This window comes from Pseudopipra pipra, chromosome W, assembly GCF_036250125.1.
Source record: "Pseudopipra pipra isolate bDixPip1 chromosome W, bDixPip1.hap1, whole genome shotgun sequence".
NCBI classification, from domain to species: Eukaryota; Metazoa; Chordata; class Aves; order Passeriformes; family Pipridae; genus Pseudopipra; species Pseudopipra pipra.
This window is the reverse complement of record NC_087580.1, coordinates 1,829,713-1,856,792: the sequence shown is the minus strand read 5'-3', so window position 1 is coordinate 1,856,792 and position 27,080 is coordinate 1,829,713. Positions and strand designations below refer to the sequence as shown.

Sequence of the window (27,080 nt, the reverse complement as noted above, 5' to 3'; positions counted from 1 at the left end):
AAGTCTAGATTAAGATTGTTATATTGACATGACAAACCAAGGATTAGGATGTGCCCTGGCCTGCAGAGTGATCAGGTCCAGGGGATCAGGCATCCTAAGCTGAGCTGTGCTGTACAGTTCGGTGCTAAAGGGCTTACAAAATCTTGCTATGCTGGTGCTGCTTATAGAAATCTTGTACTACTCAAATCATGGTATTCTGGGCTATAGTGATCATACCATGATGTTAAAAAAAATGAAACTTTAATTGTAACTGTGACTCAGTGCCGTCATCATTCTGCCAAGGATATCCTGATGAACCCGTCTGTCACCGCAGTGTCAGGTGATAGCCCTGACCAAAAGGGGACAGGGGGAGGTGCAGAACAACTGTCCATAAGTGTCCCTTGGCTCAGGGGATATGCAGGGCAGCAGGGATCTGTGCTGGTCCCCTTTCCTCCTTTCCCCTTCCAGGTGACACTGGCCAAGGCCCCAGCACCTGCTGCCACGAGCTGTACACAGCTCCCCTGATGTTCAAGGTCTGACAAGCTTAATAAAACAGCTCCCACCAGAGGTTTGGTCTGATCCCCCTGATCTGAGGGGAAAGCGTGTCTACGGGGGAGGAAGGCATGCTTTCTGCACCTCCTTTTTGTACCTCATCAAAACCACTTCAAGATTTGGACAAAAATCAAAGGATAAGTGACCAAGAGGGCTCCTGATAGCCTTAAACAAAGCAGATGTTGGATCCTGATTGCTCCCTTTGGGCTAGAATAGTCCCATTCCCTGTCAGAAAACTGCCTGAAGCCAGACACAGTCCCATGGAGAGCTCAGCCCTGCACTTGGCCACTGGAGCTGTTCTACAGCTGACGCTGCCTGACAGGGTGGCAACAGAGCCCCTCTGCTCCCTGTAGCTCAAAGCTAGTGGGCTCTGGGCACAAAGGGGTGAGGCCAGGAATGGGCGGGGGAATCCAGAGCAAGGGGCTACGGGGATCGTGTCGCTACTCTGAAGGGGACCTTCCATGGGCAGTCAACGGTATTTATTTCGGAGCGGGCCGTAGGGGTGCGTGGGGAGAGCTCTCGACTCTGCAGTTCCTCACATGTCTGACAGGGCGTCTTGGGAGGCACTGGAGTTCCCCCAGCTGCTCCAGATCCATAGCACTGAGATTTCCTTCTTTCCTTCCCTTCTTCCCTCCCCAGGGTCTCCTGTGGTGTTCTTCTGGCATTGGGTGTAGCAGGAGCCACCCCCAGGGCTCTGCATTGGGCAGGCTGGGTTGTGGCAGTCTAAAAATGTGTAATTAATAAGGAAATTGTAGATTTTGCATATAAGTTGTTGTATTGTATTGTACTGTGCGTATGTTCTGTCCTTTCATTGGTTGATACTTGACGCAGTACCGTATAGGGTTATGTTCAGCCCCTATCTCCTATGATTGGTTGTAATTTGCATGCTCCGCCTAAACCCCATCTTCTGTTCCAGTGCCTTCCTTACCCACGTTATTTAAGGCTGGAGCCATTTTGCACAGTGCTTTTTGTGCCCTTTTGTTCCTCCCTTTAAGCAGTTCAGTTGCCCCGCTACTTTTATAACAAAATCGCCTTACCAGCTGCACCCAGAAGAGTTGGGGAGGTCTTTATTCAAGCGCTGACCTCCGCACTGGGTGGTACCTGCTACTCCTCAGGTGATTGACAGAGCCATTCGTTGGTGTGAGTTTGGCATTCCCCACCCAAACTGCTACAGGAGTGCCAAGCTATTCTGAGGAATGGGGAGTTGTTACGAAGACTTGACCGGAGCCCTGCTCAGAGGGGCTGGGAGAGGTCCAGCAGCATGGAGTGAGCCTGGCCAGTGCAGAGGGGCCCCGAGCAGGAGATGAAATCTCTTGCAGAGAGGCGCCACTTGCCACAACAGCAAACGGGGAAATCTTCCTCTCCCTTCAGGTCAGAGGTAGAAGTAGATGTGATCAGTGGTGTTCAATCCCCCTGCAATGTGGAGGTGGAGATCCAAACAACCTATAAACAGACTGGCTCGAGCAAGGAAAGGCTGGGATGCTGCGACAATTATTGTGGCATGGTACTAAGGCAGGCCTGGTAAATCCAGATCAGATGCTCTGGCACCTCTGTTAGGAGGCAAAGTCATCCCAAGGGCTGGAGGTTTCTGCCCAGATGATGTCAGGAGGGGCTGCACTCACTGGTGTCTCTGAAGGTGTGAATCTCTCTGGGATTCTCCTGGTTCTTGTGCCATTTCCCAAACAACATGGGCAGGAGGAGGGCTTTGCTGTCGCTTGTGGGAGAAACCTGCCTCTGGCTTTAGAGTGTTTTGAGAAAGTCCAGCTCAGACCTGCTCCATTTTCTAATGAGGGAAGTTGTCTTCCTCCATAGGCTGAAAAGGCCAGGAGCAAGTTACCATGTGTGTCCATTCACATACTTTCCTTTTGCTGTGCATAGGGGCTTTGGTCCCGTGGAAATGCATGGGGCAGAGGACCTTGGGATCAGGTGGCAATCTTGGCTACTGGAATGTTTCAGGATTCTTGTCTGCAAGCTGCAGTTGAGTGCGTCGTATCACTACTGAACCACGGCTCCCCTGCCGCTCCCATCAAGTGGACTTGCTTTTGGGGGTCTTGTATTTCTTTCTTACTGTCTTTCACGAATCCAGGGAAGAATGTGTGCGATTTTCTGGTTCTTCCCCTCACCTAATCCCCTAGCTGCTTTTTGGAAGGCCTCTTGCAGAAGCTGATCCTGAAGCAGTGCTTTCAGGGTTACCCAGGGACTCTGAGAAACTGGAGGGGGAGAGATCACAGATTCAGTGCTGCTTGTGGTCAGGGACTAACGGAATGGCAAGCAGCTGGCTCACTGGAGAGAGATATCCCATTTCTAGCTAAATGAACCTAAATCTCTTATCCACAATCTTCTGATTCAAGTCCAGGCAGTTCTGTCTAGACTGGCCAATGGGGCTGATGATGCCTGAGACCAAATCTTCCTTCCTGGGGCATTTCAAAAGAGCCAGCCATACTGAAATCAGGAGCTTTTCTACATGTGCTTGATGAGCTCAGCTGCCTCAACATCTGTAAGTTTTCTTTTTTCAGACCCCATTGACGATGTGCATGGTGACCTCCTGGGATCCCATGGCAAAATGAACCTTCTTTGCCCCTGCGAGTGTAGCATCTTCCCCTTGCACTCCCTTCCTGGAGCAGTAGGTGCTGGCACAGCAGCCCTTCATCTCCAAGGAGTCCCCAGGGTTGTGAGGGGGGATGAAGCTAGGTGGACAGCAGATCGCAGTCAGAGGCCATGGAACAGGTTGGACATGAGCTTGGGGAGACCAAGTGAAGTTCATCCCATATTAAAAGCCTCTATGGCCCATGAGGAGACAGCGAATCTCCCTCTGGAGAGCCTAGGTCAGGAATATACCCGCATCCATCATCGTAACGTCTCTGCATCTTGTTTGCAGACAAACCTCCTGTTAAAACTGCCAGAGCTTCCAAGCTGACTGCAGGCAGCAGTTGTAGAGCCCATGGCACCAGCTCATAGGTCAGCAAGGAGTGCCTTTCAGATGCTGTCTCTCTCCCTTGTAGATCTCTTTGTGCTGCCCCAGTCTTTCTGATCTGCCTCATCCTTGACTTCTCCACCCTGCTCCCTGCCATTGCTTGAGAAGGAGTTATCTGCAATGCCTTTGGGCACCGGGAGCCCAGAGACTGAAGCTTTCCAGCAAGAGCCCCAGGCCTGTACAGCAGCTGTAAATTTCCCTTGTAAGAGCACTCTCATCTTTCAGCCCAGTGTTTATTTAGCCTCATTGTCTCTGTTGTACAATGTGGCTGCTTCAGAGAGCCCCTGTGGTCCTTCCACCTCTCTCTGCCTGGCCTGGCTGTCCTCAGGGCATCTTCCCAAGCTCTCATGTGGTGCTGCTGACCCCTGGGCTGGTGTCATATATCTTTTCTAGAAGATGATTTTTTTCAGCCAACGCCCTGTGGAGGACAGCAAAGCTGCAGAGATGAGCCCACAGGTCAGGAGAGAGCCTGGCTGTCCCAAGAGCTGGTGTTGATGGGGGCCAAAAGTGCCCCTGGTCTCCCCCCATCCCAGTCAGCAGTGGGCTATCAGGATTGAACTGTGAAGTTTGTTAACTCCTCGGCAGCATCCCTGTGGGGTGGGGAAGACAGGGCAGGGGAGCGGCTGGATGGTGAGAGAAGGGCTTCCAGGTGTTCTGGATGAGATGTAGCAAAGCCATGGGGGCCATGTGCTGCTGCAGCCCAGCCTTCCTGGGTGCACTTCAGGAAAAGTGTTCTAAGAAAGCCCTTCCCTCAAAGCAATGACCTTGGGTTTTCTGGCTGCTTTTCCCAGAGGAAGCAGCATGTCAGCAAAGGAATCAAAGCTCAGGGGATTTCCAGTGAGAAGGACACTGGGAGGAGTTGGGTATGTATTCTTCCATCCCATAAAATGAGAAAAAATGGGCCGGAGTGAGAGGTGAGGGATTTCCAAAGTCTGCTCATCTCTGATGTCTCCCCTCCCTGGCATGGAGGGATCCAGTGCCTCCGGTGCAGACCCGAAAGCTGTGCTGCACATCCTGAAGGTGATTGTCCTGCTTCTGGTCAGGACAGTGTTAATTTGGGCAGTATCCAGGAGGGGGCACAGCCAGGACATAGAGGTTATTCCTCATTTTGTCAAGGATGGGGGAAGGGGTCTCTTCCAGGTTGTGTGCGTGGTGGCAAAGTTGGGCACCAACTGGTGAGCAATCACGTGTGAGTCATTTGCCTCCCTTGTACACTCTGTTATTAGGATTGTTTCTGTTACTGTTCTGTTGCTGCACTGTTTTCTTCTTTCATTGCCGTTTCCAGTAAGTTGTTCTTATCTCAGCCTGCGATCTTTACCTTTTGTGCCTCCAATTGTCCTGTCCAGCCTGCCTCAGGATGGAGGGGGAGTGGGAAGGAAAGGAGGAGTGGGAAGTGAGCGAGTGGCGCACGATTTGCATGGTTTCAGTGAGAACACTAAATTATGGAACACCCGTCTTAAACACATCATCGTGGCTGGGCTTCTCGAACGAAGATTTCAGAAGGCTCTATCCACATTTGTTACAAGCACGCTGGTGGCTTAGGAGGCCAATGCGAGATAGACATATCCGATTGCAAAAGGCACAGCAGAAAGACTCCCTAGGTGGTATATTCTGCAAGACATGATTCTTTCTGCCTTGTCTTTTCTCCTTGAGAGTGATTCTGCGTGCGTTCTCAAAGGAAACAGCAGCGTTAGAGATGGTGTGTCTCCAGGCCTCCCGATTTGAGGCCAGAGTAGACCAGTTCTGTTGATTGATATGGCCGAGGCTGAAATGTTTGTAGTTATAATTGTCTACAACGTGGAATAAATAATTCTGATTACAGAATTTTAGTATTTCTTATTTTATTATTTTAATAATATTTCTTATAACATTACTATCTATTGCTGAATATATATAACATGTAATAATGTATTATAAAGTATTACTTCTCTCTATATTTCTATATTATATTTCTATATATATTTCTATATTTCTATATATACTTCTCTCTATATATATTCTATATTTCCATATATATGTCTATATTTCTAATAATATTTCTATATTATTATAACTCTCATCTTCTTAGCTAAATCATTCACTCAGGTCTGAGAAGGCGTGTCGAAAACAAGGATGCCTTGGCTAATAAACGCAGTGTTAGTCTTCCGTTCTGCTTGAGCCAGGGCCATAATCCAACGCCATCATTGCCAGAGTGCCCAGAATGCTTGTCTGACATGAATCTCTGGGGTGTGGAAACCCTCCTCTTCTTCTCTGAAGGGCAGTAGTCTGTGTGCTGCACAATCTCTACTTAATATTTGTTTTCTTAGCATTAATATAATTGCTTCAACACTGCTTCCAAATACTGCACTATGTTTCTAGCTATAATTATCTACAACGTGGAATAAATAACTCTGCTTTAAGTATTTTAGTATTTACTATTTTATTATTTTAATAATATTTATTATACTATTACTATCTATTGCTGAATATATAAAACATGTAACAATGTATTATAAAATATTACTTCTATATATATTTCTATATTATATTTCTATATATATTTCTATATTTTTCTCTCTATATATTCTATATTTCTATATATATTTCTATATTTCTATATTATATTTCTGTATATATTTCTATATTTCTATATATATTTCTATATATATTCTATATTTCTATATATATTTCTATATATATATTCTAAATTTCTATATATATTTCTACATTTCTAATGATATTTCTATATTATTGTAACTATCATCTACTTAGATAAATCATTCACTCAGGTCTGAGAAGGCGTGTCGAAAACAAGGATGCCTTGGCTAATAAACGCAGTGCTAGTCTTCCGTTCTGCTTGAGCCAGGGCCATAATCCAACGCCATCATTGCCAGAGTGCCCTGAATGCTTGTCTGATGTGAATCTCTGGGGCGTGGAAACCCTCCTCTTCTTCTCTGAAGGGCGGTAGTCTGTGTGCTGCCCAAACTGGCTGTGGCAATCACAGCCCCGCCATGTTGATCTTCTCTGCTCTCTCTGCCTCTGTCGGGTTTGCTCCCGAGCAGCCCGGAGCATGAGAGCCTGCTTGGAGCTGGCTTTGGAGGGCCCTGGCACTGCAGTATTCACTAAGACTTGGTCACAACGTGCAGGACTTGTTCTCTCCCTCTTTCTCTTCCGCAGTGAGCGGTCACAGTCTGTGTACTGCACAAACCGGCTGCCAAGGTTGTAAGTTCCCCGCACAGATCTGCTTGGCTCCCTCTGCCTCAGCAAGGTTTGCTCCTGAGCAGCCCTGGGAGCGGGAGCCCACCGGCAGATCCTCTTGGAAGGCCTTGCAGCTGTGCTATCCCTAGGACCACGGTCACGACTTGGAGGACCAGTTCTTCTCTCTGAAGCGTCATCATAGTCTGTGGTGTCCCCAGACCAGCTGTGGAGATCCCAGCCCCACAGAGGGAATCTGCTCCGGGACCGCTCCCTGCCAGTGTCCTTCATGCCCTGCAAAGAGAGCTGTGGAGAGTTCCTGCCCTTTTCTCCTGAAAGGATCAGAGCAGTGGGGAACCCCTACAAGTTCTGGGACAGGACAGTTTGGGGCCTCCAAAAGGCTCTTTTGGAGGGCTACTAAGACCAAAAGGCCAGAGGCGCACAAAAGGGATGGATCCAGGTGGGATGCTTTGAGAGGGAGCAACGTTGTGGCTGTGAAGAAAGGTGCGGTGTGTGAGGGGCAGAAGAGAAATGCTGAGATCCCAGAAAGAAATCCACTCTTCCTCTGATGCCCTGACCCATGACCCCAAAGTTACCTTAGTCCTACCAGTCAGAGCCTGTGGTCCAACAGAGCCCGCCTGCTTGCTGCTGGCCACACACTGACTGAGGAAGGAAGGGGCATGTGATGGTGCCAGTGAGGAAGAAGCCCTTTCTCCAATTCTCAGATCAGAGCATCTGGAGAAAAACAAAAGAGGGATCTCAGTTTAGAGCTGTTGTTGCAACCTCCTCTGGGGTTCAGTCATTTTCTCAGAGAGGCTTCTATGACAGAGAGAAGACTTAACCAAGGACACTAATGGGAAACTCAGCTAGGGTCTTCCCACCAAGTTTGCCTCTGTCCCAACAAAAACCTCATCTCTATACCTCCCACAGCCTCCATTTCCTAAATTCACAGACTTGTTTGGGTTGCAAGGGACCTTTAACTTTATCTTGTTCCACCCCGCTGTGGTGGGCAGGAACACCCTCCACTATTCCAAGGTTTCTCCAAGCCCTGTCCAACCTGGCCTTGAACACTTCCAGGGATGGGGCCCCCACAGATGCTGTGGCAACCTGTGCCAGTGTCTCAGCACCCTTACAGCAAAGAATTCCTTCCCAATATCTAATGTAAACCTGCCCTCTGTTAGCTGAAAACTGATAGCCTTCATCCTGTCACTACATTCCCTGACAAATGGTGCCTCCCCATCTTTCCTGGACGTCCTCTTTAAGTCCTCTTATCTACAAGAGTCAACATCAGAGACCAGGCAAGTAGCAGATTCCATCCGGGCCGCAGCCTGAAGCCCAGTAAAGGACAGACACGGAGTAGTTCAGATTTGACAGCACTGAATGATGCAGGTAGTAATTTCATTTGATGAGAAAAACCCTCAGGAAGGTGAGAAGCACAACTGCAAATGAGGAAAAGGAAATGTATTCTGAACCTATTTGAATCCTGGTTATTACCTGGCATAGAACAGCAGGTAGGCTTGCTGCCTGAGAACTGTGTCAATGGAACACAGCTGCACAGATTCATCGTCCATCCGGTACCACAATCCATTGCTGGCCTGTAAAAAAAAGGCAAGGATCTCTCCATGGTTTCTCTCCAAAAACACAGGTAGGAAACTGCCAAACCGAGAGCATGTCAAAACAAATGCAGTCCAGCCACTAAGGAGGCCTTCTGCCCCAAAACTTTGGCTGTCAGTAACACTGACAGGAAAGTTTATCTTCCCCAGCACACATTTTTCCCCATTGGGAAGGAAGTTGCTCTTTTACCTTTGTGTAGCAGAAATAGTGTCCTCCATGACAGCTGACACCACTGTGCACCAGGACAGCATATAAGGAGTAGAGGAGTGCTTCTCCATCTGCCTGAGACATGTATGGGCGAAGATCCAAGTACTCCGGATACTCTACAACCTATGGAGAGACCAAGAGGGCTCAGAAATGACCCTGGTCTGTGACATGAAATAGCCTACCAAGGGCAGGGGCCAGTCCAGGGGTATCAATACATCTCTGGGGCTCATGAGCACTTGGTTTTCCATAAAGCAACATAACATCGTTTGGGTGGCAGGAAACCCTTCTCAGTCAAAGCAGCCCTATCAGAGCACAGTGCTTGCCTGTCTTCCCACAGGAACTTTCCACTCCCCAGAAGGGACCCCAAAAAACCCAACACAAGCAGCTTGTGACAAGCATACTGCTTTAGGAAATCTGCTTCTTGAAGAGAAAGCTGCACACCAATAGTGTACACACCTTGCTGATCTTGCCACCAGTGAAGCAGTCAAACCTCTTCAGACACACAGTGAGAACCTTGGGTGCACGGTGGACAGTGAACCTCTTAGTGGCGGCAACATTCTTCTCACACCTTGAAACCAAGCACAGAGCACAGCGCTGAAATGCACCCTATCTTCCACCAAGGCAGTCAGACAACCTTTCTTGTCTCCTGCATCCTTATGCTATTTTAAGGCAATTCGGTGCCATATTTAAAACAAACAAACAAACAAACAAACAAACAAACAAAGAAAAAACCCCAACCCCCCTCCCCCAAAAAACCAGACAAACAAAACTGTGTCTCATCAGTGTGCAGTAAACTTCCACGAGAAGATGACTTCTGCTCAATGACTTGTAGCCCCCTCATACAGAGTCTTGTGTTAATATGTTGTTAGTAATCATCTTACTTGCTACATTTAAAGCAGTTTTCACCATCCAGGTGCTCCGGTGTTACAAAGTCCTCCAGAGCTGCAGTGAGGGATGAGGCTGCCTGGAGAATTGAGAAATCGGTGCACTGAGCTACAGCAAATGCCCTGGCCCAAACATTTTCCAGGAGCTGACAAGAAAACCCCTGTAGCTGATGCTGAGGAGACCCGCCATGAATCTGCAAGCTGTAGCCAGAAGGAGCCAGAAAGAGAGTGTGGTGCTGAACATTTCCCCTGTCCCAGAGGTTCTCAGGGGCAATCAGGGGCTCCCTCTCTGTATCACCTGCCATTGAGCTACTGATGTTATGTAGGGTCATCAGTAGTGGAAACAATCCAACCCATCAGCCTGGAAGCCAGACAGGTGTTGAAGGAGGGCAAAGGAAAGAAGGATGAGGATATGTCAAGGGTGCAGAGTGCATAATGGATGCTTGTCCAACTTCAAGCCAGCACCTACAGAGAGACCAGTGCCATGGCCTCTGCAGGAGGACAACATCCGTTCCCCTTCCCATCCACGACCAAGACCTCTTGTGTTCACAGTATATGCTTTCAGGACAAATGTGTGGACTCTGAAAAGCCTTGCCATGTCTTGAAGCACAACTGCAAAACCTCTTACTTTGATATCCAAGGGGACATCCAGGAAGGCCTCATAGGAATCAGAAATGGCTTTGCAGCTGAAGCAGATGACTGGAAGGAAAAATCAAAATGCCGAGCAATGGTGAGCTGAACGATGGTACTGCTTTGTGCTCATTGTACCTGTCCTGCTAGTCCCAGGGCCAGCTGTTGGGCACAGGCAGACAGAAGGGCACAGGCAGTGCCAAGGAGAGCAGCTGTTGTAGAAACATACCTCTGGATCTCAGAAAGCCTCCAAATATTTGATGGACAATGGTAGTAGATTGAGATGATATGTCCAAGCTGGAAACAAGTCGTAAGACAGAGCATTACTTCCTCCAAGCCCCGGCTGTAGGTTTTCCTTGATGAGGCCACATCAAGGAGTCCAAAGGGCTCAGAACTTTGTAAAGGTAACTTGCTTGTGCTTACTCGTTGCTTGCACTCAGACAAGCTCTCTGCATGGCATTGACAGTACAGCATAAGAAGTCATGGGCATCTTCCTCCCTGCCAAGCTGAAAATGTTCTCCTATGACTAAGAAACAGGAAGTTAGTAGTTGTCTCCTACAGGAAGGGAAGAAAACCTGTCAAAGAACCTGAAATCACATACATCTGAAACCCCTGAGAACAGCCCAAGGCAGGATGGCACTGACTGAACGCAGGACCTTGTTAACATGCGCTTCCATGATGCACATCATGCAGAAGCCTTGTTGGCGACCTGAGGAGGGAGGGAGAGAAGGTCCTCTGGTTAGCAAAATATCCCTAGTGGTGGAATACTCCTCTTCTTCCACTCCCACTCCAGTGCAATATGCCACTCCTCCCAGTGTTTCAACAAGCACGGGACGTTTTAGTGCATAGAAAATGTTCTTCAGAGGAATGCTAAACTGAGGTTTTAACTTGCAGGAATAGAGACCCAGAGCTAGAAAGATGTGCCTTCCTGAAGAATAAGACAGCTGGATAGGACAGGTGGCTCCTGAGTGTACAAAGAACACAAGTTCTGGGGCTGACAAAGGGCTGCTTTTCTCCTAAATCAAATTTCAGGTTCTGGGAATCCTTGGGATTTGATGAACAGATTCACAGGGAGATGTCCCTAAGAGTACTCACAGGCCTGGCTGTGCTCCCGGGAGAGCAGATAGTTGGCCAGCGGCGGGGTGTATGTCAGGCATTGCAGGACAGCATTAAGGAAGCATGTGTTGCCCACATTGAGGAGTCCTGCTCCAGCACTCTGTCTTTGCTGCCAGACCATGCAAATCTTCTCGGGGGGAAAGAGGATCCTCTGTGGCGGAGTCATTCCCTCGGCAATGACTGCAGGGAAATTCCATTTGGAAAGAGATGAAATGAGGCACAAAGGCATATTTAAACAGTGAGGTCTCTACAGGAGCACTCAGGACCATCTGCTTCAACTGCCAACCCAACAACATCAGGGGAAGCTTAAACAGTGCCATTTAAATTTACTGTTTTGGAAAAATCCATTCCCCTGTTTACGTTGCTGAGAGTCCAACAAACCCACAATCTGGTTTCTGGGCCGCAGGCTACCTTCCTTTCTCAGTAGAGTTCTAGACTGGGTTATCAGTGAAGCCATCCCTTTTCCTGATTGTAACTTGTTGAAAACAAGGAAATACTGAGCACGGAAGGTAACCCAAAGGATGGCAGACCTCTCTACGAGCAATGGCAGCTTTCAAAGTCTTGTACCTGGTGTCAGAGGAGCGACAAAAGGTGTTTTCCTGGGTCTAATTGTAAACACGGGGGTCAGTTTGACTGCTCTCAGGAAACATCCCAGAGATCACTCTAGGTTGTGAGCACATCATTCTGGGATATGACCACCAGCCATGTCAGTTGTCTGTGGCAGTTCACAAAGTCCAAACCTGCTGGTGAAGCTATTACTCACAGGAGTCGTTCCCTGCTGTGGCCATTGCCTCTCTCAGGAAGAGAGTGCAATGCTTTAGATGACCAAGGATGTCTTTCTCTCCAGAAAGAGAACAGCACCAATCCCGTCACCTAGTTGCAAAGAAATTACTGTAGCCCACCGAAAGTATCAAAACTCTAAATAAACGCAGAACGGCATCCCCCACCAAGTCTTTCAGTGGTGCTCGTAACTGCTGCTGAGCTGCAGCTCACGCCCTTATGATCAGGCGCGGGGCACCAACTCACAGTGGGTTCAAAGGCCCTTTTGAAATGCTCCCATGGACGTTACCTTCTCTGAAGAGGCCCTGCTGCTCTCCTGACACTGCTTCAGCAACAGAGCCCTCTGGCTTTCCCACCTCCTAGGAGTGACCGTCTTTCAGCCACTACTTTAACTGCTGCCTTTGCTGCTCTCCTTTTTCTGCCTCCCTCCCTCCCACAGCAATCAAGGTGGGCTGAGCCCATCCCCTCAGACTACAGTCACCTCCCTGCTTACCTATCCTAGGCTATGGAAAAAAAACCCAAGGATCAGCAAACTGGAATTCTAGCCTAGGTCATACCTGGCCAGCCTATAAAAGTTGTAACAGCTCAACCTACAGCTAGGAAGGTATAAATCAGCCTATACTTTTATCCCATATACCCTGCTCTATGATCTGTGCCAAAAGTCAAAGCATTACCTTTGAAAGAGGAGGAAAGTTGAGGAGAAATGGTCAGTAAACAATAAACCATCCAAAAAAGGCAGGCACACAAGTAGCAAAGGAAGGAGCTGAGTTATCCCGAAGGCCAACTCTGTCCAACTGAGTTTCGTTGGCGCGCTCCTCAGGATACCGGATGGGTGCCACATCTCTGCCCCTTTGTGACATGGGGTCACATGGAACCCCATGGAACCCCATGGAACCACATGGTTCTTGGGCACAGGAACCCACATGGCACGTCCGCCAGGTGGAAGCCACTGGACCTCCCCCCGTGCTGGTGGCAAAGGGCTCGTCATCCTCTGACAGAGCTCCCACACCTTCCCTGAGCCACACGGCCTGAGGAGTAAAAGCCTGCTCAGGGCTGTAACTGAGCCAGGTCACAGCTTTTCTGGCCCCCAAGACGCTGAGGGTTTCACTGCCACTTCTATCAGGGAGACTCTTAGCAAAGCACCTGGACTCTTATGGGTTCATTTCCAATTAATTTCATCTGCCCCCAGGGTACACCCATGGGCTGACCCTGAACTGGGACTGCCAAAGGAACCCTTCAGAGGCTGCGCTGGGAGGACCTTGGCTGGCTGCTGGCCCCCGCCCAGCTGCTGTCTTGTCCTCAAGCTCTGAAAACGTTCCGGGATGGCTTTTTAGCAGCTTCCCATTTACTCCTGCTGCTAGGGTGGGTTAGGTTTTGATCAGCCGCAGCTTTAGCCAGACTCCCACTCTGGATGGTGAGGGCACGCGCGTGTTAGGCGGAGCTATCCCCTGCACGTCCGGCGCCGAAATAAACAAATACCGGCTTAATAGCACCTGTGGCTGTTGAGTTTTACTACTGTTGCCTTTTCCTGGCATCAATGGATAGAGACAGTTTTGTCCCTGCTGCACTTGGCCTATGTTGTTTTGGGCTTGTTGGAAATCATAAAACTTTTCTAATTTTTTTAGTGTTCCTAATTAACTTTTTGATTAGTTGTTTTTAACACACATCAGAGGCGGTGCGTTCCGCCTTAAATCAACTTTAGCCAGCATGGAGTAAAAATTGTCATAAGCTCCTTTGGGAGAACACAGCCTGGGAAAAGTACTAAAACTGTAAGTTTTGTTGAAGTTAACCCTGTTATGCTTCAGTGGAGAAAGCCTGTCAGAGAAAGATGTCCTGTTGAAGGAGGAGATCTGGAACACAAGATTTATGGACTACAAGGACCTTCTGCAGAAACCAGCAGCTAAAGAAGAAGACTAACAAAGGCTCAGCATTTGTGTCAGAAAATCCCTAGGGGAGGGAAAATCTACAAAAAAGATTAAAGATATGAAGTTATTACAGTAGAAAGTGAGAAATTAATAACCAATCCCACATAGAATACTAATTAATGAAAGGGAGTGAGTGATGTAATTTGGAAGCAATGAACATTAATTTCTTTGTTTGCCAAATCTGTATAAATAGGTGAAAAGCGATGTCTTGCTGTCAGTACGGAGGCAGGATTTTTGTCAGCCACATGCACACGCAGGGCTGCAAATAAAAGTAATCCCTTGCTTTCTAACACTAAAAAGCCAATTTGTTAGAGGGTCCTATTTATCCCGACAGTTTCAGAGGTGTTTAGCAACAGGCAGTCCTCTGGACACCTGGTGTAACCTCTGCTCAGCAGGCAGATAGTGTTTCTCATGCGCCAAGGATGCAGCTGGTTGTTATTTAACAACACTTGACCTGGCTGGTTTGGCCCCTGCCTGGAATGGGGCATCAAGTTTTACTCAGTTCTTCTCAGGACAGGTGGTTTCACTCCTGCCCAGCTCAGCACAGTTCATATGGCTCCTGCTCCACTCCGAGGTGTTTCTTCTTTTATCCTTGGGGCATCCAGCTCGGGCATGACTTTGCTTGGATGGCTTTTTTCATCACGTCTTGCAGCAGCTGGTTTTATCCCTGGATGAGATGTAGCAAAGCCATGGGGGCCATGTGCTGCTGCAGCCCAGCCTTCCTGGGTGCACTTCAGGAAAAGTGTTCCTAGAAAGACCTTCCCTCAAAGCAATGGCCTTGGGTTTTCTGGCTGCTTTTCCCAGAGGAAGCAGCATGTCAGCAAAGGAATCAAAGCTCAGGGGATTTCCAGTGAGAAGGACACTGGGAGGAGTTGGGTATGTATTCTTCCATCCCATAAAATGAGAAAAAATGGGCCGGAGTGAGAGGTGAGGGATTTCCAAAGTCTGCTCATCTCTGATGTCTCCCCTCCCTGGCATGGAGGGATCCAGTGCCTCCGGTGCAGACCCGAAAGCTGTGCTGCACATCCTGAAGGTGATTGTCCTGCTTCTGGTCAGGACAGTGTTAATTTGGGCAGTATCCAGGAGGGGGCACAGCCAGGACATAGAGGTTATTCCTCATTTTGTCAAGGATGGGGGAAGGGGTCTCTTCCAGGTTGTGTGCGTGGTGGCAAAGTTGGGCACCAACTGGTGAGCAATCACGTGTGAGTCATTTGCCTCCCTTGTACACTCTGTTATTAGGATTGTTTCTGTTACTGTTCTGTTGCTGCACTGTTTTCTTCTTTCATTGCCGTTTCCAGTAAGTTGTTCTTATCTCAGCCTGCGATCTTTACCTTTTGTGCCTCCAATTGTCCTGTCCAGCCTGCCTCAGGATGGAGGGGGAGTGGGAAGGAAAGGAGGAGTGGGAAGTGAGCGAGTGGCGCACGATTTGCATGGTTTCAGTGAGAACACTAAATTATGGAACACCCGTCTTAAACACATCATCGTGGCTGGGCTTCTCGAACGAAGATTTCAGAAGGCTCTATCCACATTTGTTACAAGCACGCTGGTGGCTTAGGAGGCCAATGCGAGATAGACATATCCGATTGCAAAAGGCACAGCAGAAAGACTCCCTAGGTGGTATATTCTGCAAGACATGATTCTTTCTGCCTTGTCTTTTCTCCTCGAGAGTGATTCTGCGTGCGTTCTCAAAGGAAACAGCAGCGTTAGAGATGGTGTGTCTCCAGGTCTCCCGATTTGAGGCCAGAGTAGACCAGTTCTGTTGATTGATATGGCCGAGGCTGAGATGTTTGTAGCTATAATTGTCTACAACGTGGAATAAATAACTCTGCTTAAAGTATTTTAGTATTTACTATTTTATTATTTTAATAATATTTATTATACTATTACCATCTATAGATGCTGTGTCTCCAGGCCTCCTCATTTGAGGCCAGAGTAGACCAGTTATGTTGATTGATATGGCCAAGGCTGAGATGTTCTTTCAGGCAGTCCTTGTATCTTTTCTTCGGGGTCCTCTCTTGCGGCAGCCGGTGGAAGTTCACTGTAAAGCAAGATCTTAGGGAGGGGGTGGTTGGTCCTTCATCCTGGAGACGTGTCCTGCCCAGCTCAGCTGTGTTCTCAGCAACGTGGCCTCAATACTTGTGACTGCTGCCTGTTCTAGAACAGATGGATTGGTCACATCATCTGACCAGTGGATGTTTAGGATTGTACGGAGGCAGCGTTGATGGAAGCGTTCCAGGAGTCGCAGGTGGTGGCTGTAGATGACCCATGATTCGGATCCATATAAGAGAGTAGACAGCACTGTGGCTCTGTAAACACTGATCTTGGTACTTTTCTTCAAGTGTTTATTTTGCCAAACTCTTCTATGGAGTTTTTGGAAAGCATTATATGCCTTTGCTAACCTGTTGTCCATCTCTCTGTCAATCTCACCATCCGAGGAGATGAGGCTCCCTAGGTAATTAAACTGCTGGACTGATTTGAGCTCTGATTGGCCAATGGTGATATGGGGATGATGGGGGACTTCCTGAGGTGCAGGTTGATGGAGAACTTCAGTCTTCTTTAAGCTGACTTCCAGCCCAAAGAGCTCAGCAGCCTCAGCAAAGCAGGATGTTAAACGCTGCAGAGCTGCTTCTGTGTGAGCGACGAGGGCGGCGTCATCAGCATAAAGCAGCTCCCAGACAAGATGGTTTAAGGTCTTGGTGTGGACCTTCAGTCGCCTTAGGTTGAATAGGCTTCCATCAGTACGATATCAGACGTAGATCCCGTCCTGATCATCGAGGTCTGCCGTGGTCCTTTGGAGCATCCTGCTGAAAAAGATTGTGAATAGGGTTGGTGCAAGAACGCAGCCGTGTTTTACACCGTTGGTTATTAGAAAGGGCTCAGAAAGTGCATTGCCATATCTGACTTGGCCGTGCTGATCCTCATGGAGTGAGATGATCATTTTAAGGAACTTGGGGGGACAACCTAAACGTTCCAAAATCTGCCACAGACCTTTCCTGCTCACAGTATCGAAAGCCTTGGTGAAGTCAACAAAGGTTCCATAGAGACCTTTGTTCTGTTCCCTGCACTTCTCTTGCAGTTGTCTGAGAACAAATCCCATGTCTGTGGGGCTCCTGTTGGCTCTGAAACCACATTGGCTTTCAGGTAGAAGTTCTTCTGCTATAGCGGGTATTAGTCTGTTCAAGAGTATTCTTGACAGGATCTTGCCAGCAATGGAGAGCAGAGTAATACCCCGGTAGTTTGAGCAGTCTGATTTATCTCCCTTCTTCTCATACAAGGTGATGATGACTGCATCACCAAGGTCTGATGGTATAACCCCCACCTAACTCACCCTGGGGTGTCATTCCTTTGGACTCAGTCATTAACCCAGCTCAGGTTAATGTCTTTCTCCCCCTTAACCCTCTGAGGGTTGGCTTGACTCTCTCCCGGAAAACCTTTCAACAGGCCCAGGTACCAGAGAACCTTTCAACAGGTCCAGGCTACACCAGAAAGCCTTTCAACAGGTCTGATGTGCCCAGGTCACACCGAGAGGAGAAAAATTATCACTATAATTTCACAGTGAGGGGATGGTCACCATTTGGCTCACTCTTTGTATCAGTTTTGGACTACACCGATTACTCCACCACATCCAAAGGGTCCTTGTCCCTGACACCAAAAATGTTACGACCCACCCCAGAAAGGGGGGGATAACCCAGGTTCTTATTAATAAATCCCTTGGGGTGGATTAGAGTGAAACAACACTGAATAATCGGTGTTTGAAAACTTACATATGTAGGGTTTATTTTAGAACAGTTTTGTTTCAAAGGTAAACAGGTACGTTGCCATTTTGGGTGTTAAATCATCTGTATCTGTCATCTACAGCAATATGGCATAAAGAGAACCTTTGGGGAAAATGCATAAGGGAGAGAAAGGAAAGACAGGAGAAGGGTAAGGGAGAGGAAGGGAAAGAAAAGCTGAGAATGGAAAGATGTCTATAGTCACTGCCCACGGGGTCCAGCGATGGAAGTTGGTAGTTGCAGCTTCCATGTCTGTCAGTTGAAGTGGTGGCCTTGATCCGTTGGGGGTGAGGGAGGGAAGCCCCCACACTCAGGGAAGTTATGAGTTATTATATCCATGGACAATGTCCCGGGCCATGCCACGAACCCCCAACGTCTCCCAGGCCTGCCCAGAGTTCCTGTGAGGGGCAGGGAAAAGGTTTTTTCCCACCTTCCAAGATTGGCAGAGGGGAGGATGGGCTTTGATGGGCCATGCCATGAACCCCCAACACCTCGGACAGCCCAGAGCAGAGTTCCCATGAGGGGCCTGGTAAACTCGGTTCTTCTCTCCTTTCCAGGGCTTGACACCTTCAGCAGCACTGGAGGGGGAGATGGGCCCAGCTGCCCACCAGAGGGATAATGCCAAAGTCCTGCAAAAGCCGGCAAAAGTCTCCTGGCAATCCCAGAATGCAGAAATCATTGACTGTTCAGTCTCTGACAGTTTCACATGGGAAAAAGCAGGAAGTTGATCCATGGGGAAAAGCCGCAGGGGGGCCGGGGTGGGTGGGAGCAGCGGGATGAGCTCTGCCAGCAGCTCCTGCCTTTCCGCAGGGAGAGGGAAGGGGCGGATCCAGCTCCAGGATCGTTCAGGCTGGGATTCCTGCTGGGATGAGAGTGGGGAAAGGAGTCACCATGTCCCTGTTCCCATCCCAGGGGATGGATCTGGCTGTGGAGCCCATGGAGAGCAGGAACTGCTCTGGAATCCCTCCTGATCCTGCTCTGTCAATCCCACGCCAATCTCACTCCAGAATCCAGCCCTGATCCCAGTCCACAATTCCACCTGATCCCACTCTGGAATCCTGCCCTGAGCTGGAATCCCCTTCCAATCCCGCTCCAGCCATTAGGTCCCCATTCCCCTCTGGAATCCCGGCATCCATCCTGGGATCCCTGCCCAGAGGATCTGGATCCACACACGCTGCTGGGACTCACTGGTGGGCGCGGGGTCGTATCCATTCCCCTCCCTCTTCCCTATGGAAAGAAAGCGGGATCAGCACCCGTGGCACAGGATCCCCGGAATGCTGCCGGGCGGATCCGTGCCCCTTCCCGACCCCCATCCCAGGAGTTACCGGATCGGAGCTTCCAGACACCGACTCCCACGAGGCCGATGATGATGATGATGGCAGCGATGACGGACACAGCCACCAACACTGGGCTGAAATTCCAGACGGATTCCGGCTCTGGGAAGGGCAGGAAGGGGAGGAGGGGGAGGGTTACCCCCATCCCGCTGCTCCACACTCCCAAATTCCTCCTTCCCAAACCCCCAGTTCCCACATTGCCTGTTCCCAGCCTCACCCCAGGCGAAGATCCCGGGCTCTGGCATTCCGGCGTGCTCCACCCGGCACCGGTACTGCTCCCGCTCCCCCGGCAGCGCCTCGATCCTGGCCCAGCTGTGGAAGGTGCCGTCGCTGTTGGGAACGATCCCGCCCCACTCCGTCTCCTGATCCCGCACTTCATCCCCCTTCAGCCAGTTGATCCCGATCATCCCGGGGTAGAATCCGTACGCGTGGCAGGACAACGTCAGGATCCCGTGTTCCTCTTTCCCGGACACGTGGACATCGGGGGGATCTGGGATGGGATAAAGGTGAGATCCATCCATGGAATTCCCATGGGAATGGGACTGGAGGGAGATCCATCCATGGAATTCCCATGGGAATGGAAAAATGGTGAGACACACCCATGGAATTCTCATGGGAATGGTGACATCCATAAACAGAATTCCCATGGGAATTCTCGTGTTTCCAAATTCCATTCTCCCAAATTCCGTTCCCATGGGAATTCTGTCTCCCTCACCTTTGCGCTCCAGCGCCTCCTGCCCACATCTGATGTATTTCTGGAGCTCTTCCACACAGCTCTGTGCCAGCTCGTGCTGAAGAGCCTCGTACCCTTCGGATTTCCAGCGCCTCTGGGTGATCTGGGCAGCTCCATCGGCCGCCACGAAGCTCCCGGATCCCAGGTCGAAGGAGATGAAATCCCGCCCGTCGTAGCCGTACCGAAGGGTTCTGTTGATGCTCCCGTTGGACAGGAGGTCACAGCCACAAACCCGCTGCAGCGTGTGGAGACCTGGGCAGAGGGTGGGACTGGACCCATGGAGACCCACAGAGTTGTGTTCCAACGCCACAGAGCCCAAATCCAGCCATATAGAGCCCCATGGATCCCCATTCCAGCCCCACAGATTCCACCCCAGCCCCATGGGTCCCTCTGGCCCCACAGATCCCAGCCCAGCCCCAGAGATCCCAGCCCAGCCCCACAGACTCCCCCTGTCCCCAGGTGCCCCCCACTCACCCCCGCTCTGGTTGTACCGGCCCCGCAGCATCTCCACGTTGGTGATGGCCACGTGCTGGTTCCCCCTGTGGATCTGGGTCTGTCCATCCCAATATCCCGGCTCGGCTCCGGCCGCCATCCACGGCGTCTGCGGCTCCGCCCGGCCCCGCTCGCTGTCGTAGCGCTGGAAGGGGGTCCTGTCCAGGTACCCCACAGCCACATACTGGGGGACCCCCAGGCCAGGCTCTGACATGGCCACGCTCAGGAAACGCAGGGAGTGGAGAACTGAGGGGACATGGACATTTGGGGAATCTGGGGAGTCCAAGAGCCAAGGAAAGGGGGAAGTGGGAGAGCCGGGAAGGGTCCAAGGTTCAAAGGAAGGGAGGTGCAGGGGCTGGTAGAGGTGGAACGGGGGGTCCAGGGTGTTCCTGTGCCCAGGAAATCAGTGTCCAGGGGTCACCAGTGTCCCCACTCCCATTACAGGGTGGGGAGAACCAGGATAATCAGGAATGGGGGTCCCGTGGTTCCTAAGTGTTGATGAAAGTGGGGTCTGGGGGCTGGGAAAGGAAGGAATGGGGGTCAGGGGGTCGGGTCTCAGAGTCCAGAGAAAGGGAAGGTTTGTGGTCTGGGAGTAGCTGGATGGTCAGGAAGGGGATGCAGGGGGGTGTTGGTTCAGGGGAGTCCCTGTGCCCAGGAACAGGGGTGCAGGGGGGTCCCAGTGCCCAATAAGGCTGTACAGGGGGTCATACTCCCAGATAAGGGGGTTCAGGGGGCTCTGGGTGCTGAATAAGGTGCAGAGGAGTCCCCCTGCCCAGGAATGGAGATTCAAGGGGTCCCAGTGCCCAGGAAAGGGGGGTCCACTGGTCCCTGATGTTGAGGAAAGTGAAGGCTGGGGGCTGGGAAAGGCAGGAATGGGGGTCCAGGGAGTCCCAGGGTCAAGGAAAAGGGAGGATGAGGGGGCTGGGAGAGGCGAGATTGGCAGGAAAAGGGGCACGGGGGGATATTTGTTGAGGATAAGGGGGTTCAGAGGGGTCCTAGAGCTGGGCATGGGGGTTCAAGGGGCCCTGGTGCAAGAAAAAATAGTTCAGGGGGGTCCCAGGACCCAGAAATGGTGGTTCAGAGGGCTTTCTGTGCACGGGAATGGGGGTTCAGGGGGGTCTTGGTGCCCGGGAATGGAAACTGGGGGGTCCTGGTGCCAGATAAGGAGTTTTAAGGGGGTCCCGGTGTGGAGGGAGACGTTGCAGGGGGGTCTCCGTGCCCGGAAATGGAGATTCAGGGGGGTTCCCATGCCCGGGAATGGGGGCTCAGGGGGTTCCCGTGCTCAGCAATCGGGATTCAGGGGGTCCCGGTGCCGAGGGAGAGGGTGCAGGGGGGTCCCGGTGCCCGGAAATGGAGGTTCAGGGAAGTGCCGGTGCCCGGGAATAAAGGTTGAGGAGGTGCCCGTTCCGGGGGTCCCACTTACCCTCGGGCTGCCCCCCCGAGACCCCCAGGAGCGCCAGGAGCGCCCCCAGCCCCAGCGCTGGAGCCATCGCGCTGCTCCGCTGGCCCCGCCCACACAGCAGCGTCCGGCGCCGCTACTTCTTCTGCACCAATGGCAACCCGACTCGGCCGTGACGTCACCGGTCACCGGGCAGATCCCGCCGCCGCAGGTTGGGAGACGCGACAGTGCCCGAGGCAGCGCGGGGGAGGGGAGGGGACGGGGGAATTCCTGGGAACTGACCGGAATGTCCTTTGGGAGCCCTGCTGGGACCACCCTGAGTCCTCCTGAGACCCTCTGCAACCCTCCGCGGCCACGTCTTGCGTGGGCTCCAGGGGGTCTCAAAGTCAAGGCTCTGCCCGGAGCCGAGCTGGCCAGGGAGCGCCCACCGGGGGGATTTAAGGCAGTGCCCGCGTTTCGGTCCTGTCCAGCCCAGCCGCTGTTGGCCAGGGGCCCGTGCTGGCTGCTGGCCCCGCTCCTCGCTCCGTCCCGCTCGTGTCCCACCTCCCTGCTCTGCTGCTCGGCTCGGATCCGCTCTGCTCCCCACCCGCTTCCCTCCAGCGCTGCTTCCCTGCCTGCCCGAGCCTGACTGCACCCGCTTCTCTCCCTGGGCTGGGAACCTTTTTGCACTTTCCTTTGGCAGCCTTTCCTTTTCCTCATCTCTCCCCCCCCTCGCTTTTACCGTTCCTTATTGGTACCAATAAAGTCAGTTGTGTGGGTGAGACCCAACATTTGGAGGTTTGGGCCTTAATCTCGCCCTGGAAGGAATCATCTGAAAGAAGCAGGTTGCAGCCCCTGTCCGGTCTGTAACAGGGTCCCAGGGTCAGGAGAAGGGGGGGGAGAGCACTGGGAGAGGTGGGATGGAGATTCAGGGGGTCCCTGTGCCCAGGAAAAGGGGGGCCCAGGGGTCGCTGCTGTTGAGGAAAACGGGGTCTGGAAAAGGCAGGAATGGGGGTCCGGGGGGGTCTCATGGACAAAGAAAAAGTAGGTCTGGGAGAGGCGGGATGTCCAGGAAAGGGGGTGCAGGGGGGTGTTGGTGTAGGATAAGGGGGTCGAGGGCATTCCCCTGCCTGGGACCCCCCTGCAGGAAGCACAGGGAGTGGAGAACTGGGGGGGTCACAGAGATTGGAGGGTTTGGGGGGTCCAAGGGTCAGGGGAGTGGAACTGGGAGAGCTGGGAAGGGTCCAAGGTTCAAGGAAAGTGGGGGCTGGGAGTGGGAGAGGCGGGATAGGGGATCCAGGGGGTCCCTGTGCCCAGGAAAGGGGGGTCCAGTGGTCCCCGGTGTTGAGGAAAGTGGGAGCTGGGGGGCTGGGAAAGGCAGGAATGGGGGTCCCAGGGTCAAGGAAAAGGGAGGATGAGGGGGTTGGGAGAGGCAGGATTAGCAGGAAAAGGGGCACGGGGGGGTATTTGTTGAGGATAAGGGGGTTCAGAGGGGTCTTGGAGCAAGGGATGGGGGTCCAGGGGGGTTCCTGTGCCCAAGAATAGGGGTTCAGGGGGGTCCCAGTACTCAGGAATGGGGCTCCAGAGGCGTCCCTGTGCCCGGGAATGGAGGTTGAGGGAGGTTCCCATGCCCGGGAACGGGTGTTCAAAGGGGTCTCGGTGCCCAGGAATGGAAATGAGGCGGTCCCGGTGCCGCATAGGGAGGTTTAAGGGGGTCCCGGTGCTGAGGGAGAGGGTGCAGGGGGGTCCCGGTGGCCGGAAATGAAAGTTCAGGGGGGTCCCGGTGCCCAGGAATGGGTGTTCAGGGGGGTCCCCTTCCGGGAATGGGGGCTCAGGGGGTTCCCGTGCTCAGCAATCGGGATTCAGGGGGTCCCGGTGCTGAGGGAGAGGGTGCAGGGGGGTCCCGGTGCCCGGAAATGGAGGTTCAGGGAAGTGCCGGTGCCCGGGAATAAAGGGTGAGGAGTTGCCCGTTCCGGGGGTCCCACTTACCCTTCGGCTGCCCCCCCGAGACCGCCAAGACCCCCAGGAGCGCCAGGAGCGCCCCCAGCCCCAGCGCTGGAGCCATCGCGCTGCTCCGCTGGCCCCGCTGGGCGCAGTTCGGGAGACGCGAAAGCGAAAGTGGCCGAGGGAGCGCGGGGGGCGGGCCCGGGGGAATTGCCGGGAATGCCCCGGGATCCCCTTCGGGACCCCTCCCGGCACCGCCCCGGGTCCCCCCGCCACCCCCGGGCCCCCTGGACGGGCCCGAGCGGCGGGACCCCCGGGCCGGGCCGACCTGAACTCGCGGGCCCTGCGCTTAAACTCGGCCTTAAAGGCGCCGCTTTGGGGCCAAAGCGGGGGAAGCGCCGCGATCAGCGGATGCCGCGGGGGCGGGGGGCGATCGCCCTGGGCCAGTGCCCGCCCTGGGCAGCCCCCACTGCCCCCCGCAGGGGTCCCGGGGTCAAGGCAAAGGGGGGCTCCCAAAGCCCCTGCCAGGGGGGAGCGGGAGCTGGGGCAGGAGCTCCGTGGGGAGAGAAAAGGGGGGGACAGCGGGATGGGGGTCCCGGGGGGGCACACACGCTCCGGGGGGGACACACGACCCCCGGGGACCCCCCTCAGCTCCTCCCGCGGGCGGAGGCCGAGCCCCAGCCCAGGGAGACGAAGCCAAAGACGGAGCCCCGACCCCCGTCAGCATCTTGGGGGGGCGGGGGGGGCAGGACCCGGGAAACGGCGGCGGCTGCTGGGAAGGGTCCGGGATGGACTGGGGCAGACTGGGACACTGGGATACAGCAAGAGCAGGACCGGGACCCCTCGGGACCAGAGCTGGGGCAACAGGGATCATACTGGGAGCAACTGGAACTGTCACCGAACGGGAATAAAACTCTCTGTCACTGGAATGTCAGGATTAGAAAGCGGTTTTATTTTTTTCGGCACTGGGTGCGGGGGTGGGGGGTGGGGGGGTCTCCTCCCATCACCCCCACACTGGGCTGTCTCACACCCTGGTTTCTGTGGATGTAACTAATACATGTGCATTACACTTCCCCAAACTCATGCATATGTACTAAACACTCCCACAGATTCTCTTACACTTTGAAATCACTTCTCAGAACTCATTTACATCAGAGTAGGGGTCTCTCGAGGGTCTCTGGTGGCCCTTTGGGGAACATCCCTTCTCCAAATTATCCTTCTTTGCTCACAGGCCTGAAAAACCAGTTTCTTCTTCTGGAATGCTTCCCAGCTCTGGGGGCTGGCCAAGATGTTCCTTCTTATCAGTGGTGCTCCGGAGCTGTAGGGACTATTTTGGACCTTTTGGGAACAAGTTAGAGTCTTACATGAAGTACAAAAGGATGATAATTCCTGAGGAGCTGGGCAGTTGTCAAGAATGATCATCCTCATTTCCAAACCCCTCTCCATGGGTCAAACGAATTCCAGTGACTGTGAGGACAGTGATTATTGTCTTTCCTGCATTTCTGTGAACTGTTGTACCGATGTTTGTAACCCAAAGTGTTATAAAGCTCATCAGTGAGACTTGCTGAAAATTTCAACAAGTCTCAGAGGGGGGAAATGTTGGGAAAATCTTTAATTTCAACAAATAGAGTTTAAGTCTTGTGAATTCCTTCAGCTGTACCAGGCAGGGCTCAGTCCTGGATCCACCCACGGCTGCGTTCAGGTGGATATCTTAGTCCTGAGACTAAACCACGTGGGCCTGAGCAGCACTGATAAGAAGGAGTATCTTGGCCAGCCCCCAGGGCTGGGAAGCATTCCAGAAGAAGAAACTGTTTTTGCAGGCCTGTGACCAAAGCAGGACAGGTTGAAGGAGGGATGTTCCCCAAAGGCAGCGGAGCAGCACGATGGCTCCAGCGCTGGGGCTGGGGGGGCTCCTGGGGCTCCTGGGGGACCAGGGGGGCAATGAAGGGTCAGTGGGACCCCCTGGAACCGGCACCTCCTGAACCCCCATTCCTGGGCACCGGGACCCCTCTGAACTGCCATTCTCGAGAAGAGGACTCTCCTGCACCCCTTCCCTGGCACAAAGACCTCCCTGCACCCCCTTATCCATCCCCAGGACCCCCCTGAACACCCTTCCCTGGGCACCAGAACCCCTCTGAGCCCCCATTCTCAAATGGGTACTGCCCTGAACCCCCATTCCTGGGCATGAGGAACCCCCTGCACCTCCTCCCCCAGTATTGGGACTCACCTAAACCCCTTATCTGGTACTGGCACCCCCAGAACCTCCATTCCCGGGAATGGGAGACCCTCTGAATCCCCATTCCTGGGAAGGGGACTCCTCTGCAGCCCTTCTCTGGCATGGGGACCTACCTACACTCCCTTATCCAGCCTCTGGAACCCCCATTCCTGGGCACAGGGACCCCCTGAAAGACCATTCCTGGGAAGGGGATCCCCCTGAACTCCCATTCCCGAACATGGAAACTGCCCTGAACTCCCATTTCTGGGCACTGGGACCCCCCTGAACTCCCATTTCTGGGCACTGGGACCCCCCTGAACCTCCATTTGTGGTCACGGGGACCCCCCATACCCCCGTTTCTGGTACCAGGGCCCCCTGAATCCCTATTCCTGGGCACCAGGACCCCCCTGACCCACCTCATCCAGCACTGGGACCACCTGAACCCCCATTCCCAGACACGAGGACCCCTCTGCACCCCATTCCCGCCCCAGGATGAGAAGGGAAAATGTCCAGTCGCTATTGGGAAAATGTTGCCCTGCTGTTGACAAGGGAGACTGTTCAGCTGCGGGTGCTGGGGAGGGTGCGAAGGTGCCTGCAATCGGCACAGGTCAATCAGTGCCAGTGGAAGGGGCGGGGCTGTTGCTCAGAGAACAGCCGGGTTGCCGGTGAGCAGCCAATGGGGAGCTGCCCAGAGGCAGCCAATGGGAAAGCTGCGCGGGGGCGCGAAGGGGCAGCCAATGGGAGGGTGCGATGGAGCAAATGTAGCCAATGAGCAGCCAGTGGGACACCGAGCGGACGGACGGGCAGCCAATGAGGAGCCGTCGCCAGGGGAAGGCGCTGAGCGACTGCGCACGCTCCGAGAGAGGAAGACCTTGAGCCTTCACCCCCGCGACCACCGAGACGAGCAGCAGAGAGAAGTGCGCAGGGCCAGGGGCGTGTCCCGAGATTTACAGAGAGCACCGCCCACTGCCCGTGGGTCATGAATATGTAACACACGTGACGTCTTGATCAGACGGGATCTACATCCGATACCGCACTGATGGAAGCCCTTTCAACCTAAGGCGACTGAAGGCCCACACCAAGACCTTAAACCATCTTGTCCAGGAGCTGCTTTATGCTGATGACGCCGCCCTCGTCGCTCACACAGAAGCAGCTCTGCAGCGTTTAACATCCTGCTTTGCTGAGGCTGCTGAGCTCTTTGGGCTGGAAGTCAGCTTAAAGAAAACAGAAGTTCTCCATCAACCTGCACCTCAGGAAGTCTTCCATCATCCCCATATCACCATTGGCCAATCAGAGCTCAAATCAGTCCAGCAGTTTAATTACCTGGGCAGCCTCATCTCCTCGGATGGTGAGATTGACAGAGAGATGGACAACAG

The 27,080-nt window shown here is 52.7% G+C and overlaps 2 protein-coding genes across 3 annotated transcripts in view; one reads left to right on the top strand and one right to left on the bottom strand.

Moving 5' to 3' along the window:
• The window catches only part of LOC135405761 (class I histocompatibility antigen, F10 alpha chain-like), a 152,203-nt gene that overhangs the window by 115,114 nt on the left and 10,009 nt on the right, over nucleotides 1–27,080 (top strand). The gene's annotated exons all lie outside the window — the stretch shown is intronic.
• LOC135405769 (class I histocompatibility antigen, F10 alpha chain-like) lies at nucleotides 17,587–23,805 on the bottom strand. 2 transcript variants are annotated; one of them, XM_064640360.1, is made up of 6 exons: nucleotides 23,535–23,805; nucleotides 20,150–20,413; nucleotides 19,658–19,927; nucleotides 19,160–19,432; nucleotides 18,934–19,044; nucleotides 17,587–18,835 (listed from the first exon to the last, which is right to left on the bottom strand). In XM_064640360.1, the coding sequence occupies exons 1-6, from the start codon at nucleotides 23,608–23,610 to the stop codon at nucleotides 18,708–18,710; spliced, it is 1,122 nt and encodes a 373-aa protein (XP_064496430.1). In that variant the 5' UTR covers nucleotides 23,611–23,805; the 3' UTR covers nucleotides 17,587–18,707. The 2 variants fall into 2 exon arrangements, with proteins under 2 accessions (XP_064496430.1, XP_064496429.1); XM_064640359.1 differs by lacking the exon at nucleotides 23,535–23,805 and adding an exon at nucleotides 21,591–22,252.

Excerpts from the sequence above, each read along its gene's own strand:
- LOC135405769 (XM_064640360.1), bottom strand. The coding sequence starts at position 23,610 with ATGGCTCCAGCGCTGGGGCTGGGGGCGCTCCTGGCGCTCCTGGGGGTC. Across the intron at positions 19,433-19,657 it reads GGAGGCGCTGGAGCGCAAAG|ATCCCCCCGATGTCCACGTG; the intron begins GTGAGGGAGACA and ends ATCCCATCCCAG. Across the intron at positions 18,836-18,933 it reads TGTCTGGAAGCTCCGATCCG|GGAAGAGGGAGGGGAATGGA; the intron begins GTAACTCCTGGG and ends TTCTTTCCATAG.